The 21,051-nt window shown below is 39.9% G+C and overlaps 1 protein-coding gene across 2 annotated transcripts in view; it reads left to right on the forward strand.

Annotated features, from left to right (window-relative positions):
- Positions 1–9,978: 9,978 nt before the first annotated feature.
- LOC111770330 (disintegrin and metalloproteinase domain-containing protein 20) overlaps positions 9,979–21,051 on the forward strand; it is a 114,946-nt gene continuing 103,873 nt past the window's right edge. Inside the window, exons 1-3 of one of the 2 annotated variants that reach the window (XM_023628008.2) lie at positions 9,979–10,573; positions 10,819–10,910; positions 12,944–15,478. In XM_023628008.2, coding sequence (XP_023483776.2) covers positions 13,096–15,282 — 2,187 coding nt within the window. In that variant the 5' untranslated portion in view covers positions 9,979–10,573; positions 10,819–10,910; positions 12,944–13,095 and the 3' untranslated portion in view covers positions 15,283–15,478. Of the gene's footprint in view, positions 10,574–10,818; positions 10,911–12,918 lie in introns of those variants that run through there. The other variant, XM_023628009.2, reaches the window with a different exon arrangement.

Below are 21,051 nucleotides of genomic sequence, written 5' to 3' on the forward strand. Positions count from 1 at the left end.
CTCCTGTTCTTGGTCAAACACATGGTGATGTTTTTAAATCTTTACTATGAGAACCTGGTAGGTTTCCTGGAGGTAAAACTTCTCACAGTGTGAAGGCTCCCCTTAGAGTGGGCCCCCAGGAGTTTTAACGCTGTGTAGAGGCTACACAGTAGCATGTAGTGTAGATGCTAGTCTACACTCAGACTCCAGCAGTTCACTGAAGTCACCATTTAAGTGTTACTGGCTCCATCCACTCATCTGTATTCTCTGTGTTAGCCTGTTTCTCCATTTGTCCTGTGGCGTCATTTCTCTGATGGGCCTAAGAAAAGTCATTAGTTGTCTGTTTGTTTGGTCTTTTTTTCTTTTTGTGAGGGCGGGAGTGGTGGTTTGCAAGCTCTTTACATGCCAGAGCATAAACTGGAAGTATGTCTGTTGTGCAATTTGTATTCTTTAGGATTTGTTTAGGCCTGCTTTATGGCTATATGTCCCATATGCATTTGAAAATAATGTGTATTCTGCAATTTTTAAGTATAGTGCTTTTTAAGTATATTTTTAAAGTATGTTTTAAGTATAGTATCAATCAAGTCAATTCGATTAGTGTTGTTAAGTTCTTCTATATCTTTGCTTATTTTTTGCCTGCTGGTTCTGAATGAACATCTTCAAATAAGATACTGGGTTTTTTCTATTTTCTTTTTGATATCTCAACTGTGGCTTCATATATTTTGAAGTTATGCTATTAGGTGCATACAAAATATTGTGGAAAGGTCCTTTTTATCATGTTAAATATATTCCTCTTTACTATGATTAATACCTCTTTATCTCTGTCAGTGCTTCACCTGGTCATCTTTTAACATGGTTTCATCAGATTTATTTTTATTAATGTTTGCATTGTTTACTTTTCTAGATCTTAGTGTTCACATGGTTTACCTTTTGCTTTCAACCCTTCCTAATGGGCTCCGTAACAGATTTGGCTATGTTGGGTGATTGGTAAAGAAATGACAAGTGATCTAGCAGGTGTAGTTACAGGTCACTGCTGCTTGGTGTAGGAAGATCAACTCACTGGCACATGTGAAACAAGTGAGTTAAATATAGTTGTGATTGGTATTGTTCTCCTTTTATCTTCAAAATCTTTGATCATGGCAAAATGTCTGTAATCCCCATTCAGTCATTGCTTTTAGGTTACTATTGTTGAAGCTTTATGAGTAAAGCTTGATAAGGATATATCTCTGTTTTATAACTGTCCAGTCATTTGTTTTACCTCAAAAACACTCTAAAGGATCCACTGTGCCAGAGGTTTTGTGACAAGGTATATTGTTTTTAGTTTATATTTTTAATATAGCTTCAATCTCTAACTAATGTAGAACTGTTTAGATTTTCTGTTACTTTTGTCAACTTTGTTGGTTTGGTTTTTCAAGGAATTTTCCCATGTTCCTTAAATTTTCAAATTTGCTGACATAAAGTTGTTTATACTGTCATTATGTTTTTATGTCTATAGGAATGGATACTGGCAGTTTGTGTTTTCTCACTTTAGCTCTTGATCAGTATAGCTAGGTGTTTGTCACTTCCCTACAAGGAACCAATTTTTTGGCTTTGTTTTTTTTCTAATGTGTGTTTTTTTATGTTATGCTTTTGCACTCTCATCTTTATTTTTAAAGTTTAATTAGCTGCTATCTGTCTAGCTTTGTAACATTATGTGTTATATAGAATATTTTCAGTCTTCCTCCTTTCCTCATACTCCCAAAGCCAGAAATTTCCAAGTAAGCATTGCTTTAACTGCCTTCTACAAGTTTAACGTGTTGTATTTTCATTCAGACCAAAACGTTTTCAGTTACACATTTGGATCATATTCAGACCATGGCTTTTTAAAAAGCTGTTATTTAATTTTGACCAAAACTATTTTGTAGCTGTTTTTCCTTTTGTTATCACAGCTGCAAAGGGCAAGGAATGACAGGTACCGCCAAGGCTACTTGGTTGTTTAAGCAATCAAAGTTTATTGATAAAGGGAAACAGAACAAGGAGCAAGGATAAAGGGGAACAACAAATCGTTACTGACAAGATCCACACCACAATCAACTGGGGAAGTCCCAATAGTTTGTACAGCGGGCGGGAGTGCCGATTGTCCAGTTCTGAAACAAAGCGTCCTCTCCTCAGTGAGACTTCCAATTGTTCTATGCCTGTGACTCCCTTTTATCCTAAGCTTTCTCTAGGTTCTGACTCTGGGTTCTAGCCATTTGGATCCTTTGAGTTATTTCTTCTTGTTCCCACGCATGGGCTGCTTCTATCTTTTTTGTTCCCACAGATGGGATGTTTCTAAAGTGCAGTCAGGCGCCTGTCAGGGTGGCCAGTGCAGATAAGGAACATGACGCAGGACATATTCTTTGTAACTTGTGCCTTAGAGTCAGGGCTGAAGTGGCCATCTTTGGCCCTGAGCTCAGACACATTCCTTCATGTAGGGCCCAGGCCCAGTGTCCTTGGAAGGCGGGGAGGTCAATGAACTCTGTATACCTTTATGCAACTTTCTTTTTTAAATTCTGCAGTTAAGGAACATGCATTATGCAATTTTTATTTTTGCTTTTTAAAAATAAAAGTTCTGGGCTTTATTTCTCAAATAGCCCCAGAATTTTCAGTTTTTCAGGCAATCAATGTCCTATGCTTCATATCCAGATATTTCTCTCTTCCTCCGATACAACACACTATTTTCTTTGAAAGTATGAATGTGGCTTTTTTTTTGAGATTTTGATAGTTTAGAAAATTGTTAAATTTCAGTTGTACGTTATTATTTGTCTGTCACCACATAGGTGTGCCCCTTCACCCTTTGTGTCCACCTCCTGCCTCCCTTCCCTCTGGTAACCACTAAATAGTTCTCTTTGTCCAGGTGTTAGTTTATCTTCCACATATGAGTGAAATCATACAGTGTTTGTCTTTCTCTGTCTGCCTTATTTCGCTTAACATAATACCCTCAAGCTCCGTCCATGTTGTGGCAAATGGGACGATTTTGCCTCTTTTTAAATGACTGAGTAGTTGAATTGTTGATTTCAAGTTCTTTGGATGCCAGTAGTGGGATAGCCAGGTCATATGGTATTTCTATTTTTAGTTTTTTGAGAAATTTCCATACTGTTTTCCATAGTGGCTGCACCAGTTTGCATTCCCACCAGCAGTGTATGAGGGTTCCCTTTGCTCCACACCCTCTCCAACATTTGTTACATTTTTGTCTTGGTTGTTATAGCCATTCTAACGAGTGTGAGGTGATATCTTAGTGTAGTTTTGATTTGCGTTTCTCTGATGATTAGTGATGTTGAGCATCTTTTCATGTGCCTATTGGCCATCGGTGTATCTTCCTTGGAGAAATGTTTGTTCATATCCTCTGCCCATTTTTTGATCGGTTTGTTTGATTTTTTGTTGTTGAGTTGTGCGAGTTCTTCATATGTTATAGAGACTAACCCATTGTCGGATATATGACTTGCAAGTTTTTTCCTAGTTGGTGGGTTGTCTTTTCGTTTTGATCCTGGTTTCCCTCGCCTTGTAGAACCTCTTTAATCTGATGAAGTCCCACTTATTTATTTTTTCTTTTATTTCCCTTGTCTGAAAAGACAGGATGTCCAAAAAGATCCTTTAAGACTGATGTCAAAGAGTGCACTGCCTATATTTTCTTCTATAAGTTTTATGGTTTCAGGTCTCACCATCAAGTCTCTGATCCATTTTGAGTTTATTTTTATGTATGGTGTAGAAGAATGGTCACTTTCATTCTTTTTCATGTGGCTGTCCAGTTTTTCCAACACCCTTTGTTGGAGATTTTCCTTTTTCAATTGCATGTTCTTAACTCCTTTGTTGAAGACTAGCTGTCTGTAGATGTGTGGTTTTATTTCTGGGCCTTCAAGTTTGTTCCATTGATCTGTGTGTCTGTTTTTGTACCAGTACCATGCAGTTTTGATGAGTAGAGCTCTGTAGCATATTTTGGAGTCAGGATTGTGATGCCTCCAGGTTTGTCCTTTTTTCTCAGGACTGCTTATCTACTTGGGATCTTTTGTTGCCCCACATGAATTTTAGGATTCTTTGTTCTATTTCTGTGAGGAATGTTATTGGGATTCTGACTGAGATTGCATTGAATCTGTAGATTGCTTTAGGTAGTATGGATATTTTAACTATGTTTATTCGTCCAAACCATGTGCATGGAATATCTTTCCATTTCTTTATGTCATCATCAATTTCTTTCAGTAATGTCTTATCGATTTCATTGTATAGGTCTTTCACTTCCTTGGTTAAATTTGTTCCAAGATATTTTATTCTTTTTGTTGCGATTGTGAAGGGGATTGTGTTCTTGAGTTCTCTTTGTGTTAGTTCATTATTAGAGTATAGAAATGCAACTGATTTTTGTAAGTTGATTTTGTACCATGCAACTTTGCTGTAATTGTTGATTATTTCTAATAGCTTTCTGATGGATTTTTTAAGGTTTTCTATATATGAAATCATGTCATCTGCAAATAGCGGAAGTTTCACTTCTTCCTTTCCAAATTGGATTCCTTTTATTTCTTTTTCTTGCCTAACTGCTCTGGCCAACACCTCCAGTACTATGTTGAATAAGAGTGGTGAGAGTGGGAACCCTGTCTTGTTCCTCTTCTCAGAGGGATGGCTTTCAGTTTTTCCCCATTGAGTGTGATATTGGCTGTGGGTTTGTCATATACAGATTGTATTATGTTGAGATACTTTCCTTCTATACCCATTTTATGGAATGTTTTTATCATAAATTGATGTTGGATCTTGTCCAATGCTTTCTCTGCATCTATTGAGATGATCGTGTGGTTTTTGTTCCTCATTTTGTTAATGTGGTGTATCACATTGATTGATTTGTGGATGTTGAACCATCTCCGTGTCCCTGGTATAAATCCCACTTGATGATGGTGTATGATCTTTTTAATGTATTACTGTATTTGGTCTGCCAATATTTTGTTGAGTATTTTTGCCTCTATGTTCATCAGTGATACTGGCCTGTAATTTTCCTTCTTTGTGTTTTTCTTGTCTGGCTTTAGTATGAGGGCGATGTTGGCCTCCTAGAATGTATTAGGAAGTGTTCTGTCTTCCTCAATTTTTTGGAATATTTTGAGAAGGATAGGCCTTACATCTTCTTTGAATGTTTGGTGGAATTCTCCAGAGAAGCCATCTGGTCCTGGACTTTTATTTTTTGGGAGGTTTTTGATTACCATTGGAATCTCTTTACTTGTGATTGGTCTATTCAGATTCTCTATTTCTTTTTGATTTAGTTGTGGGAGTTTGTAGGAGTCTAAGAACTTATTCGTTTCTTCTAGATTGTCCAATTTGTTAGCATATAGTTTTTCATAGTATTCTCTTATAATCTTTCCTATTTCTGTGGTATGCATTGTAATTCCTCCTCTTTCATGTCTGATTTATCTATTTGAGCCTTCTCTCTTTTTGTCTTAGTGAGCGTGGCTAAGTGTATGTCAATTTTGTTTATATTCTCAAATAATCAGCTCTTTGTTTCATTGATCCTTTCTACTGTCTTTTTGGTTTCAACTTTATTTATTTCTGCTCTGATTTTTATTATTTCCCCCTTCTACTGACTTTGGGCTTCATTTGTTCTTTTTTTAATTCTATTAGGTGTAATTTGAAGTTGCTTGAGATTTTCCTTGTTTGTTGAGGTGAGTCTGTGTTGCAGTGAATTTCCCTCTTAGGACCACTTTTGCTGCATCCAAAACGTGTTGGTGTGGCCTGTTTTCATTTTCATCCATCTCCAGATAATGTTTGATTTCTCCTTTAATTTCTTCAGTGATCCAGCAGTTTTTCGGTAGCATGCTGTTTAATCTCCACATCTTTGCCCCTTTCCCAGCTTTTTTCTTGTAGTTGATTTCCAGTTTCATAGCCTTATGGTCGGAAAACATGCTTGATATTACTTCAGTCTTCTTAAATTTATTGAGGCTTGCCTTGTCTCCCAACATATGGTCTGTCTTTGAGAATGTTCCATGTGCGCTTGAGAAGAATGTGTAGCCTGCTGTTTTTGGATGGAGTGTTCTATATATACCTGGTCTAGTTTTTCATTTAATTCTACAATTTCTTTGTTTTGACTTTCTGTCTGGATGATCTACCCATTGGTGTAAGTGGGGTGTTGAAGTCCCCTGCTATCATTATGTTGTTGTTAATATCTCCTTTTAGGACTATTAATACCTTGCTTTATGTACTTTGGTGCTCCTGTGTTGGGTGCATAAATATTGGTGTAATGTCTTCTTAGTGGAGTGTCCCTTTGATCATTATATACTGCCCCTCTTTGTGTCTCTTTACCTGTTTTGTCTCGAAGTCTACTTTGTCTAATTATGGTGACACCTGCTTTCTTTTGTTTGCCATCAGCTTGGAGTTTCGTCTTCTAACCCTTCACTCTGAGTCTGTGTTTGTCTTTGGGGCTGAGATGTGTTTCCTGGAGGCAGCATATTTCTGGATGTTGTTCTTTAATCTATCTTGCCACTCTGTGTCTTTTGATTGGAGAATTCAATCCATTTACATTTAGAGTGATTATCAATATATGAGGGCCTAATGCTCTCATTTCTTCACTTGTTTTCTGGTTCTCCTGCATTTCCTTTGTTTCTTGTCCTGCGTATTGCAGACTACCAATTCAGGTAGGTAGTTTTCTATGCTACTTTTCTTAGTTTTCTCCTTATTTATCATTGTGTCTCTGTTCTAATCATTTGTTTAGTGGTTACCATGAGGTTTGTATAAAAAATCTCATAGATGAGACAGTTCATTTTCTGATATCCTCTTATTTACTTAGACTAAGCTGGTTTCATCCCTTTCCTCTTCCAAGTTGTTATTGTCACATCTTATTTCATCTTGTGTTGTGAGTTTGAGCTTAAAATGACAAGATTATATTTACTTTTGGTGTTTTCCTTCCCATTGTCTTTAATGTCATAATTAAGCATTTGCGTAACCTGTTCTGATGGAAAACTGCAATTTTCTGTTTTTGTCTATCCACTTATCTTCTTGCTCAGGGTTTTGTAACCCCCCACCCCTTTTTTTTCAGGTATGAGGGCCTTCTTGAGGATTTCTTGTACTGGGGCGGCGGGTGTCTTGTGGCGATGAACTCCATTAACTTTTGTTTAACCAGAAAAGTTTTTGTTTCTGCATCATATTTGAAGGATTTTTGCCTGATAGAGTATTCTTGGCTGAAAGTTTTGTCTTTCAGAATTTTGTATATATCATTCCACTCTCTCCTAGCCTGTAAGATTTCTGCCGAGAAATCCGCTGACAGCCTGACAGGGGTTCCTTTGTAGGTTATTTTCTTCTGCCTTCTTGCCCTTAATGTTTTTCCTGTGTCATTGACTTTTGCCAGCTTTACTACTATATGCCTTGCGGTTGTTTTTTTTTTTAACATTCATAAAGTTTGGAGATCGATTGGCGTCTGTCACATGGATTTCCAGCTTCTTCCCCAAGTTTGGGAAGTTCTCAACTATTTTTTTTGAACAATTTTCTGCTCCATTCTCCTTCAGTTCTCCCTCTGGGATACCTATAATCCTTATGTTGCATTTCCTAATTGAGTCGGATATTTCTTGGAGAATTTCTTCATTTCCTTTTAGTTCTCTCTCCTCTATCTGCAGCATTTCTATATTCCTGTCCTCCTGACAGCTAATTCTGTCCTCCATATTATCAGCCCTAATGTTCAGAGAGTCCATATTTTTCTTTGTCTCATCCATTGTGTTTTTCATCTCCAACATTTCTGATTGGTTCCTCTTGATAGTTTCAAGCTCTTCTGTGAAGTAACTCCTGAAATCGTTGAATTGTCTATCTGTATTCTCTTTTAACTCATTGAATTTTTTAGTGACAGCTACTTTGAATTCTTTATCATTTAGGTTATATATTTCTGTGTCTTCAGGATTGATTTCTGGGTACTTGTCATTTTTCTTGTGTTCTGGAGATTTAATATATTTTTTCATACTGCTTGATGGCATGGATTTGTGCCTCCACATAGAGATAGAATTTGGTCCCGGCTTCCACTTTCTGCCACTATGGGGAGGTGGCAGGAGCTATGTTATCTGCACCCACCAGGATCCCCATCAACAGAGCCTGTCTGAGCCTGAGCCACTCCTTGTTATTGCAGGGACCCTGAGGGGTCTCCCGCCAACTGTGGGAACAATCACACAGGGGCTCTGGGCTGTTGCCGCCTGCTCCTACAGATCCACCCAGGTGTGCATCCCCTTTCAGGGCCTCAGTGGTGTTACGGGCTTTTGAGGCAGCCAGGAGCTCGTTCGCCTGGACTTGCAGCTCCACTGCTGTCTGGTCCTAGGTTGTAGCAGCTGTCGTGCTTGGTGGATGGGGCCTCCCTGCTGGGTCTTAGCCAGTGCTGCTCCCTGGAACTGTGCTGGGATTATGGACTCTCCCACCAGTTGAGAGAGTGATCGCACAGGGGCTCAGGGCTGCTGCCACCTGCTCCCACATTCCCACCAATTGTACTGCCCCTTTGAGGATGCTGTGATACTGTAGACATTTGTGGCAGCTGGGGGCACTTTCGCCCATGCTGCAGATATGCTGCTGTCTGCTGCTAGGTCACAGCAGCTTTTGTGCTTGGTAGGTGGGGCCTCCCCACTGGGACCAAGCTGAGTCTCTCCCTGGGGCCACAATGGGACTGTAGGTTTACCTGATGGCCCAAGGAGCGATCACACAGGGTCTCAGTGTTGTTACTGCCTGCTCTAACAGCCCTGGTGGGTTGTACTTCCCCCTTTGGGGCTGCAGCAGAACTATGGGCATTTAAAGCAGCCAGGGGTTTGTTTACCTGGACTTGCAGCTCTGCCGCTGTCTGCTCCTAAGCCGCACCAGCCTTTGTGCTTGGTGGGTGGGGCCTCCCCACTGGCTCCAAGCCTAAGTCACTCCCTGGTGCTAAGGTGGGACTGTGGGTCTTGCCACTGGACAAAAGAGCAATTACAGAGGGCTCAGGGCTGCTGTCACCTGTTTCCACAGTGGTACCAAGGTGCACGCCCACCCTTGGAGCTGCAGTGGTGCTATGAGCGCTTCAGCCAGGAGAGCAGTCACTCATGGATACTAGGCTGGCTGGGGGCCAGAGTATTCTCACCTATCTCCACCTCCTCCCTGGGGGTAGTCCATTCACCTTCTGATGGCTCTCTTAGGCATCCTGAGGTGCCGTGTGGGTATCCTCCATTGATCAACGCATGTCCATTTAGTTGCAGTTCAAAGGTGGAGAGAAAGGGAACAGCTCACTCCACCATGTTGCTGACACCCTGCCATTTTTATTTTTACCATTTATTGAGACTTCCTTTATGACCATGGATATCATCTATTCTGGTAAATATCTCACGTGCATTTGAATATGATGAGTATTTGAAATTGTTGGATATGGTGATTTATGTGACACTTAGGCTAATTGATTAATCTTGCTTAAATCTTCTATTTCCCTGTTCATTTGTTTTGTCTGAGTGTTCTATCAGTTGCTGATAGAAGTGTGTTAATACCCACAAGTAGCTTTCTTTACTGTTCTATTTCTCCTCTTTGATCTCTTGACGTTTGCTTTCGATATTTTCAAGCTATTAAGTAGATATAAATTTCTGTTGAATTATATCATGTCTTGAGGCAGCTAGGCATCCCCTTGAGGGATAACTTCCCCAGCAGAGATCATTACAGGGTTTCGAGGTAGAAGTGGCTAAATTCCTCAGACAGGAGAGGTCTGGGTTCTCTCCCTGGTGAAGGAGTCTCAGGAATAATTGAGGGGATCTAGATACTCAGAATCACTTAAGTCCACCTGGAATTCCCCTTTGCAAGTGTCAAGGATTTTTCCCTTCTCAGTCAGTATCATAAATTTCCCTCTAGAGTCTTGGCGAATCTATGTACTCAGCTTACGTTGTGATTCTGTAACTCCACAGTTGAATTCGATTTCCTGTGAGGTTGGCCATGTGGCTAAAACAAATGAGAGATTCTTTTAGGCCCACCATTATCAGCTCTCTGAGCTGAGAATTTAGAGCCTTGAGCTTATTGTGCAAATTCTCCAATAGAATGCAGTATGGCCACCCCACCCCTCAGTCCTGGAGGTGACCTTAGTCATCATCATAGCCCTCACTTAGTCCCCCACACACTTGCTTCTGTAGGATGCTTCATGACAACGAACATGGGGTGGTAATTTAATTGATTGTGATGTCACTATATGCCCATTCCCCACTGGACAGGAGTTCAGCAGTGCGTTAAAGCCATGGACATGCCCAAACCAATCCCACAGTCCTGTTTTGTCTTGTCTCTCTTGGCAGCACTCCTGGTACCTAGTCCTGTATCTGTCAAGATCTAGTCCAGAAACGAGAAACCCAGCAAGTGTAATTATTATAGGGAATTCTTGAAAGGGTGTTAGAGGACTAAAACGATAAAAAGGGCACACTGAGGAACACAGAGGTATGAGTTGCCAGAAGGAGCCCCACTCCTAAGAATGGGGGAACAAAGGGAAGTGATTGGGGTTATCGTAACCTAGAAACTCTCCAAGTGGGCCGCAAAGATCTGGACCTTGACTGTAGAAGACAGAGCATTGCCCAGGTGATGCTGGCAGTTTAAGAACTCAGAAAAGGGAGACCGTGCAGCTGATAGCTGTACCTCTTCTAAGGTAAGGCTGAGCTGGTGCTGGTTCCTTGGGTGGAAGAAGGTCCTCCAAACTGTGACTCAGATCTTGGAGAGAGAGGTGCTACACACATGGGGCTTATATCAAGCTGCTTTGTGCTATGGCCTGGAACATCTGAGAAAGGAACCCTGGCATGGGTTGCTTAGGGTGCTGGAGGATGGCTGTGTACATCTGGCTTTCAGACTTCTGGGGAGGGCGCGCTGTCCACCAGGTACTTGTGCCTTTGACAGGGCTTGATGGAGCTGGTCCTGGGAATGTGATAACCAACTCTCACCACCGGAGCAAAGCACCATTGCTGAGGATTCACAGAAAGTAACGACAGGTAAATAGGTAGTAGCAAGTCTCTTGTCCTCTCCTTTTGCCTTTTATTCTTCCTCTAGCACCCTTCTTGGCAAAACTCTTCAGCAAGCCAAATAGCAATGGAGAAATACGATGTGCAGATTCCCATCTCTAGCTTCATAGACACAATATAAATTTTATTTTTGGAATTCAGAAAATAGTTGATAATTAGCATAAGGAGTGTCAGCAGAATGCTGCTGTAGCTTTTGTGGTTACAGGTAAGAGAAGGTGACACTGATCTTTGTGAAGTTCTCTGATATTTTCTACCTTATCATGTTTCAATTACTTGTGGCTCCCTAAATCGATTTCATAACCCTGTGTGGTTTGTGACCCAAGTTTGAGAAATGCTGAATTAGGTTGTGAACGAGAGTGAGTGGAGACATAAGAGAGGGATTTTGATGAGTTTGATATAGTTTCTAGAAATAGAAGAAAGAGTTCATGACTGATGCAGAGGAAGGTTCTCACACTGCTTGAAGTGCTGGTCATAAAAAAAGGAAGGGCTTTGGAGTGACACCAGTCAGATAATTAGTGCTAATGCCATGTTCCTTCAGGGCTTGTCTTTGGAGCAGTGCAATGGTGGCAAAGACAAGAGTCTCAAAGACTCTTGGCAATGGACTTTTCTATTTTTACCACATCATTTTCCTGATAAAGCTTAATAGAGGTTATTTTTCTCTTTATGATCTTTCATCTTTATTAATCCTCTTACAACTCACACATTCCTATCTTAATATCTCCAAATCTGTAGCAAATACCAAGGATATCTTGAAGAGAGACTTGGATAGGAAATGTGGTAATTAGGATTTCACCTCTATCAGAGGTGCTTTCCCTGAGAGGTTTCATCTAGTATTCTTGGTTTCCAGGAGCCATCTATTAGTTCTGGAAAAGTCCCAGATGTATACAGGTGTTCTTGATATAATACTGAGGTTATTTCTCATGCTCTATACTGCTGATCCTGTTTCTGTTCTTACTTAGAAGATTCAGGCCACCAGTATGTGTTTAAATATGTCTCCACATTTGTTTTAACTTTTGCTGTCACATATTAAGCAAATTATTGTTACTTTTAACTGAAAGTCAGTCAATGAGCACAATTAGCTTTTACCTGAACTAAAATTTTCATTTTCAATGGGAATGACATAAGTCCACTCGAATTACGGTCTTTTGAACATTTTAATGTACTGACTCTAGGCTTAAACTCCTCAATCCAGCTTTCTCTAGAGAACTCAGCTAACTCACCAGCCATGTAAAGAAGAGAATAGAGTCTGTATTTATAGAACCAAGATGAGTCTCTTATGATTGAGAACATGATGCGCTGGGCTGGGTGGAGAGCAGCCTGCTGCCTCCTTGTGTGATTGGAGGCAACTGGGCTGTTTGCCTTGCCCCAAAATAGCAGCCCCACTCCCTGTTTCCCCATCAGTGTGGCTGCCTTCCTTTGAATGTCCAGGGCTTTTCTGCAGATAAAAATTTGTCTTGATTGGATGGGGTCTCCCCAAGTAATGAGTCCCTTACACGGGGCTTACTTTGCTAACTTCAAACAGAGTGGGGCTAGATAAGATGTCTGCAGAAGAAAAGGAGAGATGGAACAAGCTGTCTGAATAAAGGGACAAAAATGGTGGGTTTGGGGTTGTTTGTCCACATGCTTGCTGAAGATAGCAGGGTACCAGTAGAGTTTTGGGTGGAGGGAAAATTTGGGAGTCAGATGTCAGTCTTTTTTAATGTGGAAAATTTGATGCCAGTTTACATGTTTAGAGACTAGTATGTAATGAATCCTTGTGTATCCACCATCCAGGTTCAACAATTATCCACCTGTGATGAATCTCCTTCACCTCTTCCCCTGGAAGCCTGCCCTTCCCCTACTCCTTCTCCTTTCATGTGTATGAAAGACAGTCTCAGGCACTTTATTGATTCAAGCCTTGTCCCAATTGCAGAATCACTTTTATCTACGTTCTTCTTTCTCTCTCTTCCACCCTCCCTCTCCTACCCACCCATCCTAGCTCTTCTTTCTATTTTCACTTTCAGCATTGCAGCTCTGATGGTCCAGGTCTGCCAGGACACAAATCCATAATGGTCAGCGCTGCACCCTGAGCAGCTCAGAGGGAGGAGCCAGACCAGCAGTGCCTCATGTTCTGCCCTCTTCTGTCCTGGACAGATAGCTCCATAATGACAGCTCCATGACGGCAATGGGTAAGACCCTGGTGCACATCAGGGTCACTCTTCTGCTGCTCTGGTTTGGGGTGTCTCTGTCCCTTTCTGGACACTCTCAGTCCAGGCCCTTTCAGCGCTTCTCCTCCCCGGAATCGGTGATCCCCTTGAAGGTGACTGGCAGCAGCAGAGATGCAGAGGCTCCAGGCTGGCTCTCCTACAGCCTGCGGTTTGGTGGCCAGAGACACATTGTCCACATGAAGGTCAAGAAGTTCTTGGTTTCCAGACATCTCCCGGTGTTCACCTACACAGACCAGCGTTCCCTCCACCAGGATCAGCCTTTTGTTCCTGATGACTGCTACTATCATGGTTATGTGGAGGGGGTCCCCGCATCCCTGGTTGCCCTCAGTACCTGTTCTGGGGGCTTTCGAGGAATGCTACAGATAAATGGCCTTGCTTATGAAATTGAGCCAGTTAGGTTTTCTGCCACATTTGAACACCTGGTCTACAAGATAGATGATGATACACAGTTCCCACCTAGGAGATGTGGGTTAACAGAAGAAGAAATAGCACGCCAATTGAAGTTGCAAGAGTCATATGATTCCACTCTGAGGCAAAGTTCTTTTACAGGCTGGTGGACTCACTTGCGGTTTCTTGAGCTAGTAGTGGTCGTGGACCATCTTCGATATGTTCACTCTCAAAGTAATGTGTCCGTAGTGCAGACCGAAGTAGTTAGTGTCGTCAATATATTAGATGCGCTCTATGGCCCTTTTGAGCTTGATATAATTTTGACTGGGCTTGAGATCTGGACTGAAGGAAACCAAGTTGCCACAGATGACATAGACAAGCTTCTGGAAGATTTTGGATTGTGGAAGCGTTTACAACTTGATGCCCGACTGCCACATGATATTGCCCATCTTTTCATAAAAAAACTCTTTGGCATAACGCTTGGTCTTGCCTATGTTGGAGGAATATGCAAGACTCCTCACAATTCTGGAGTTGATGTTTTTGAAGATAGGAGTCTGCTTCTTTTTGCAGTTGTTGTGTCCCATGAGCTTGGTCATAATTTGGGTATGACTCATGACAATGACTGGTGTGTATGTGCACTTGAGTTTTGCATAATGTACCCCTCCAGACAGGCGACAGATAAATTCAGCAATTGCAGTTATGCCCAGTATTGGGACAATAGTTTCCGTAGTGGAAGATGTATTCAGCCTCCTCCACATACATGGGATATACTGCAGTATTGTGGGAACCTAGTGGTTGAAGAAGGAGAGGAATGTGACTGTGGAACTACACACCAATGTATAAGAGATCCCTGTTGTCTGTTGAACTGCACTCTGAAGTCTGGAGCTACTTGTGCTTTCGGGCTTTGTTGCCAAGACTGCAAGTTCATGCCATCAGGGTCTTTGTGCAGACAACAGATCAATGAATGCGACCTTCCAGAGTGGTGCAATGGGACATCGCATCAGTGCCCAGAAGATGTATATGTGCAGGACGGGATTCCCTGTAATGACAATGCCTACTGCTATGAAAAGAGATGCAATAACCATGACAAACAGTGCAAGGAGATTTTTGGCAAAGATGCAAGGAGTGCATCTCAGAAGTGCTACCAGAAAATCAACACCCAAGGAAGTCGATTTGGTCACTGTGATATCCAGGGCACAATATACGTAAGGTGTAATGCCTCTGATATCCTGTGCGGGAGAGTTCAATGTGAAAATGTGGGAGTAATTCCTAAACTGATAGAACATTCTACAGTGCATCAGCTTCACTTCAATAACACTACTTGCTGGGGCACCGATTATCATTTAGGGATGTCCATACCTGATATTGGTCAAGTGAAAGATGGCACAATGTGTGGTCCAGAAAAGATGTGCATCCAGAAGAAGTGCGTTGAGAAGGTTTCTCCTTCACAAGACTGTCAGCCTGATACCTGCAGCATGAAGGGGATCTGCAATAATAAACAGCATTGTCACTGCGACCGTGGATGGGCACCTCCCTTCTGTACACAGGAAGGCGATGGAGGTAGTGATGATAGTGGCCCACCTCCTAAGTACCAGAAGTCTAAGGTTAAGTGGGGTTACCTGTTAGCATTGTGGCTTATTCGTTTGATTCCTTTAATTTTATGTTGCTGCCTTATGCTTTGTACGAAACGCACAGAAGAGGAGGAAGAAGAGACTGAAGAAGAGACTGAAGAAGAAACAGAAGACTAAGGCTCCTGCTTCATCAAACATATCTCTAGTTTTCTTTTAGTAGTAGAGAAACATTGGGGCATGTCTGACTGTTTAAAGAAAACATTAATGGTCCCTCATGTCAGGATCATAAGCATTAATATGACACCAAAGGATTTCTATCATGTTCTTACTCTTCAGTGTTTAAAGCAATATTAAAAGTTCACTTTTTCTGGAAGTCACGTCTTTATGTTTCCTGAGAAAAGACACAGCAAAGACACCTTTTAAAAAACTGAATTATAGTTGACATACAATATTATGTCAGTTTCAAGTGTACAGCATAGTGATTTGACACTTATGTACTTTACAAAGTGATCACCACAATAAGTCTAGTAACCATCTGTCACGATACAAAGTCATTACAGTATCATTGACTATATTCCCTATGTTGTACACAACATCCAGATAGAACATTTATAACTTGAAATTTGCACCTCTTAATCTCCTGACCTATTTTGCCCATCTCCCTATTCCTCACCCTTCTGGCGACCACCAGTTTGTTCTTTGTATCTATGACTTTGTTTTGTGGTTTTTTTTGTTTGTTTATTCCTTTGTTTTCTTTTTTAGATTCCATGTATAAGTGAAATGATATGGTATTTGTCTTTCTCTATCTGACTTATTTCACATAGTGTAATACCTTCTAGGTCCATCCATGTTGTCACAAATGGCAAGATTTCATTCTTTTTCATGGCTGAGTAATATTCTATTGTATATGTATACCACATCATCTTTATCCATTCATCTGTCAGTGGACACTTAGGTTGGTTCCATATCTTAGTTATTGTAAATCACGCTGCAATGAACATAGGGGTGCATGTATCTTTTTGAATTACTATTTTCATTTTCTTTGGATAAATACCCAGAAGTAGAATTGCTGGACCGTATGGTTGTTCTATTTTTAGTTTTTTTGAGGAACCTCCATACTGTTTCCCACAGTGGCTGCACCAATTTACATTCCTACCAACTGTGCATGAGTGTTCCCTTTTCTCTATATCCTCGCCAACAGTTGTTATTTGTTGTCTCTTTGATAATAGCCATTCTGACAGGTGTGAGGTGATATCTTATTGTGGTTTTGATTTGCATTTCTCTGATAATTAGCGATGTTGACAATCTTTTCATGTGTCTGTTGGCCATCCATCTGTCTTCTTTGGAAAAATGTCTATTCAGGTCTTCTTGCCATTTTTTAAATCAGATTGGTGTTTTTCGTTTTAATATATATTGAGTTGTATGAGTTCTTTATATATTTTGGATGTTAACCCCTTATTGGCTGTGCCATTTGCAAATATCTTCTCCCATACAGTAGGTTGTCTTTTCATTTTGTGGATGGTTGCTTTCATTGTGCAAAAGATTTTTTTTTTCTGAGGAAGATTTTCCTGGAGATAACATCTGTTGCCCATCTTCCTCTTTTTTGTATGTGAGCTGCCCCCACAGCTGACCACTGACAGACGAGTGGTGTAGGTCTGCGCCCAGGACCTGAACCCCAGCTGCTGAAGCAGAGTGCCAAACTTAACCACCACGCCACTGAGGCTGGCCCTGCAAAAGCTTTTTAGTTTGATGAAGTCCCATTTGTTTATTTTTGCTTTTGTTGCCCTTACCTGAGCAAAAATGCATTGCTAAGACTGATATCAAAGAGTTTACTGCCTATGTTTTCTTCTAGGCATTTTTTGAGTTCAGATGTTACATTCAAGTCTTTAATCTCTTTTGAGTTAATTTTTGTATATTGTGTCAGAAAGTAGTTCAGTTTCATTCTTTTGCATGTAGCTGTCCAGTTTTCCCAACACTATTTATTGTAGAGACTGTCTTTTCCCCATTATGTATTCTTGCCTCCTTTGTCCAAGATTAATTTACCATGTAATTGTGGGTTTATTTCTGGGCTCTCTATTCTGTTCTCTTCATCTGTGGGTCTCTTTTTGTGCCAGACCTATACTGTTTGGATTACTGTTGCTTTGTAGTACAGTTTTAAACCAGGAAGCATGGTACTTCCAGCTTTGTTCTTCTTTCTCAAGATTGCTTTGGCTATTCGGGGTCTTTTGTTTTAGGGTTTTAGGATCGCTTCTTCTAGTTCTATGAAAAATGCCATTTGTATTTTGATAAGGATTGCATTGAATTGTAGATTGCTTTGGGTAGTATGGACATTTAAAAAATAGTAATTCTTACAATCTATGAGCAGGATATATCTTTCCATATATTTGTGTCATCTTCAATTTCTTTCATCAGTGTCTTGTTTCAGACTACAGGTCCTTCACCTCCTTGGGTAAGTATATCCTTAGGTATTTTATTCTTTCTGATGCAGTTATAAATAGGATTGTTTTCTTAATTTCTCTTTCTGATAGTTTGTTGTTCATGGATAGAAATGCAACAGATTTCTGTATATTGATTTTGTACTCTGCAACTTGACTGAATTCATCTATTAGATATAATATATTTTTGGTGGCGTCTTTAGGGTTTTCTCTATATAGCATCATGTCATCTGCAAATAGTGACAGTTTTACTTCTTTCTTTGAAATTTGGATACCTTTTATTTCTATTTCTTGTCCGAATGCTGTAGCTAGGACAATGCTATGTTGAATGAAATGGCAAGAGTGAGAATCCTTGTCTTGTTTCTGATCTTCGAGGAAAAATTTTGAGCTTTTCACTGTTAAGTTTGATGTTAGCTATGGGTTTGTCATAGATGGCCTTTATTATGTTGAGCTGTGTTCCCTGTGTACCCACTTTGTTGAGAGTTTTTAATCATAAATGGTTGAATTTTGTCAGATGTTTCTTTCTGTATCTATTGAGCTGATTTTTATCCTTTCTTTTGTTAATGTGATGTATCATGTTGATTGATTTGCAGATATTGAACCATTCTTGTATGCTGGGGATAAATCCCACTTGATCGTGACGTATGATCCTTTTAATGTAGTGTTGAATTTTATTTGCTAATATTTTGTTGAGGATTTTTGCATCTATGTACATCAGAGATATTGGCCTGTAGTTGCCTTTTTTGGTAGTATCTTTGTCTGGTTTAGGTATCAGGGTAATGCTGGCTTCGTAGAATGAGTTTGGAAGTGTTCTTTCCTCTTCAATTTTTTGGAATAGTTTGAGAAGGGTATGCATTAATGCTTTAAATGTTTGGTAGAATTCACCTGCGAAACCATCTGGTCCTAGACTTCTGTTTGTTGGGATGTTTTTGGTTATTGATTCAATTTCATTATTAGTAATCAGTCTGTTCAGATTTTCTGTTTCTCCCTGACTCAGTCTTGGGAGATTGTATGTTTCTAGGAACTTTTCAATTTCTTCTTGGTTGTTCAATTTGTTGGTGTATAATTGGTCGTGGTTATTTCTTATGATCCTTTGTATTTCTGTAGTGTTGGTTGTAACTTCTCCTCTCTCATTTTTGGTTTTATCTATTTGGGACCTCTCTTTTTTTTTCTTGGTGAGTCTGGCTAAAGATATATCAATTTTATTCATTTTTTTGAGGAACCAGCTCTTAGTTTTATTGATCTTTTCTTTCTTTCTTAGCCTCTAATGGTTTATTTCTGCTTTGATCTCTATTTTCTTCCTTCTACTACTTTTGGGCTTTGTTTGATCTTTTTCGTGTAAGGTTAGATTGTTTATTTGAGATTTTCTCCTGTTTCCTGAGGTGGGCCTGTATCACTATAAGCGTCCCTCTTAGAACTGCTTTTGCTGCATCCCATAGATTTTGGAACATTGTGTTTCTATTTTCACTTGTCTCAAGGTATGTTTTGGTTTCCTCTTTGAATTCTTTATTGACTCATTGGTTGTTTAGTAGCACGTTGTTTAACCTCCATGTGTTTGTGTTGTTTCCAGTTCTCTTCTTGTAAGTGATTTCTAGTTTCATAGCATTGTGGTTGGAAAAGATGCTTGATATGATTTCAGTCTCCTTAAGTTTATTGAGACTTGTTTTGTGGCCTAACATGTCCTCTATCCTGGAGAATGTTTCATATGCACTTGAAAAGAATGTGTATTCTGCTGTTTTAGGATGGAATGTTCTGTATCTATCTATTAAGTCCTTCTTGTCTAATGTGTTGTTTAAGCCCAGTTGTTTCTTTATTGATTTTCTATATGGATAATCTATCCATTGATATAAATGGAGTGTTAAAGTCCCCTACTATTAATGTATTACGGTAGATTTCTCTCTTTATGTCTGTTAGTATTCTATATTCAGGTACTGTTATGTTGGTTGCATAAATATTCACAAATGTTATATGCTCTTCTTGGATTGATCCCTTTATCATATGTAGTGCCCTTCTTTGTCTCTTGTTACAGTCTTTTTTTTAAAGTCTATTTTGTCTGATATAAGTGTTGCCTCCTCAGCTTTCGTTTTGTTTTCACTTTCATGGAATATCTTTTTTCATCCCTTCACTTTCAGTCCGTGTGTGCCTTTAGATCTGAAGTGAGTCTCTTGTAGGCAGCATGTATATGGTGGTGTTCTTTTATTTATTCAGTCCCAGTATGTCTTTTGGCTGGAGCACTGAATCCACTTACATTTAAAGTAATTATTGATAGGTATGTATTTATTGCCATTTATTAATGTTTTCTGGTTGTTTTTGAAGTTCTCTGTTCCTTCCTTCTCTTGCTCTCCTCCCTTGTGATCTGATGAATTTCTTCAGTGGTACATTTGTATTCCTTTCCCTTTACTTTTTGTGTGCCTGTTATAAATTTTTGGTTTGTGGTTATCAAGAGGTTCACATATAGCAGTCTGTTTTAAGTTGATGGTCACTTAAGTTTGAGTGCATTCTAAAAGTACTACGTTTCTACCTGCCTCCATGTTTTATGTTTTGTTTTGTTACATCGTATTTGGCATCTTTTAGCTTTGCGTATCCTTAGCTGATTATTGTAGCTATAGATGATGCTTAGTACCTTTGTCTTTTAAGCTCATTCTAGCTATAGAGGTGGTTGGTCCACTACCTTTACTATATGTTCGCCTTCACGAGTGACACCTTTTCTTTCGTATTTTCTTATTTCTAGTTATGGGCTCCACTTTTCTGTTTACAGGAGTCTCTTTAACATTTCTTGTAAGACTGGTTTAGTGCTGATGAACTCCTTTAGCTTTTGCTTGTCTGGGGAATTCTTTATTTCTCCTTCAATTCTGAAAGATAACATTGCCAAATAGAGTACTCGTGGCCGTAAGTTTTTCCTTTCAGCACTTTGAATATATCATGCCACCCCCTTCTGGTCTGTAAAGTGCCTGCTGAAGAATCAGCTAATAGTCTGCTGGGCTTCCCTAGTACATAATTAGTTGTTTTTTTCTTGCTGCATTTAAGATTCTTTGTTCATCTTTAACTTTTGATGTTTTCATTGTAATGTGTCTTGGTAGAGGTCTCTTTGAGTTCATCTTATTTGGAACTCTCCGTGCTTCATGGACTTGGATGTCTGTTTCTTTTGCCCATTTGGGATGTCTGGCCATCCTAGTTTTCAGCCATTATTTCCTCAAATGGGTTTTCTGTCCCTTTCTCTCACTCTTCTTCTGGGACCCCTTTAATGGTAATGTTAGTATGCTTGATGTTGTCCCAGAGATCCCTTAAAGTAGCCTCCTTTTTAAAATTATTATTTTTCTTTCTGCTGTTCTGCTTGGGTGATTTCCACTACTCTGTCTTCCAGTTTGCTGAGCCATTCTTCTGCATCATCTAATCTGCTCTTGGGTCTCTCTAGTGTATTTTAAATTTGTTATTGTATTCTTTGGCTCTGATTGCTTCTTTTTTCTATTTTCTGTTTCTTTGTTGAGGTTCTCACTGTGTGCATCCATCC

The sequence above is a fragment of the Equus caballus genome, chromosome 24 (genome assembly GCF_041296265.1).
Source record: "Equus caballus isolate H_3958 breed thoroughbred chromosome 24, TB-T2T, whole genome shotgun sequence".
NCBI classification, from domain to species: domain Eukaryota; kingdom Metazoa; phylum Chordata; class Mammalia; order Perissodactyla; family Equidae; genus Equus; species Equus caballus.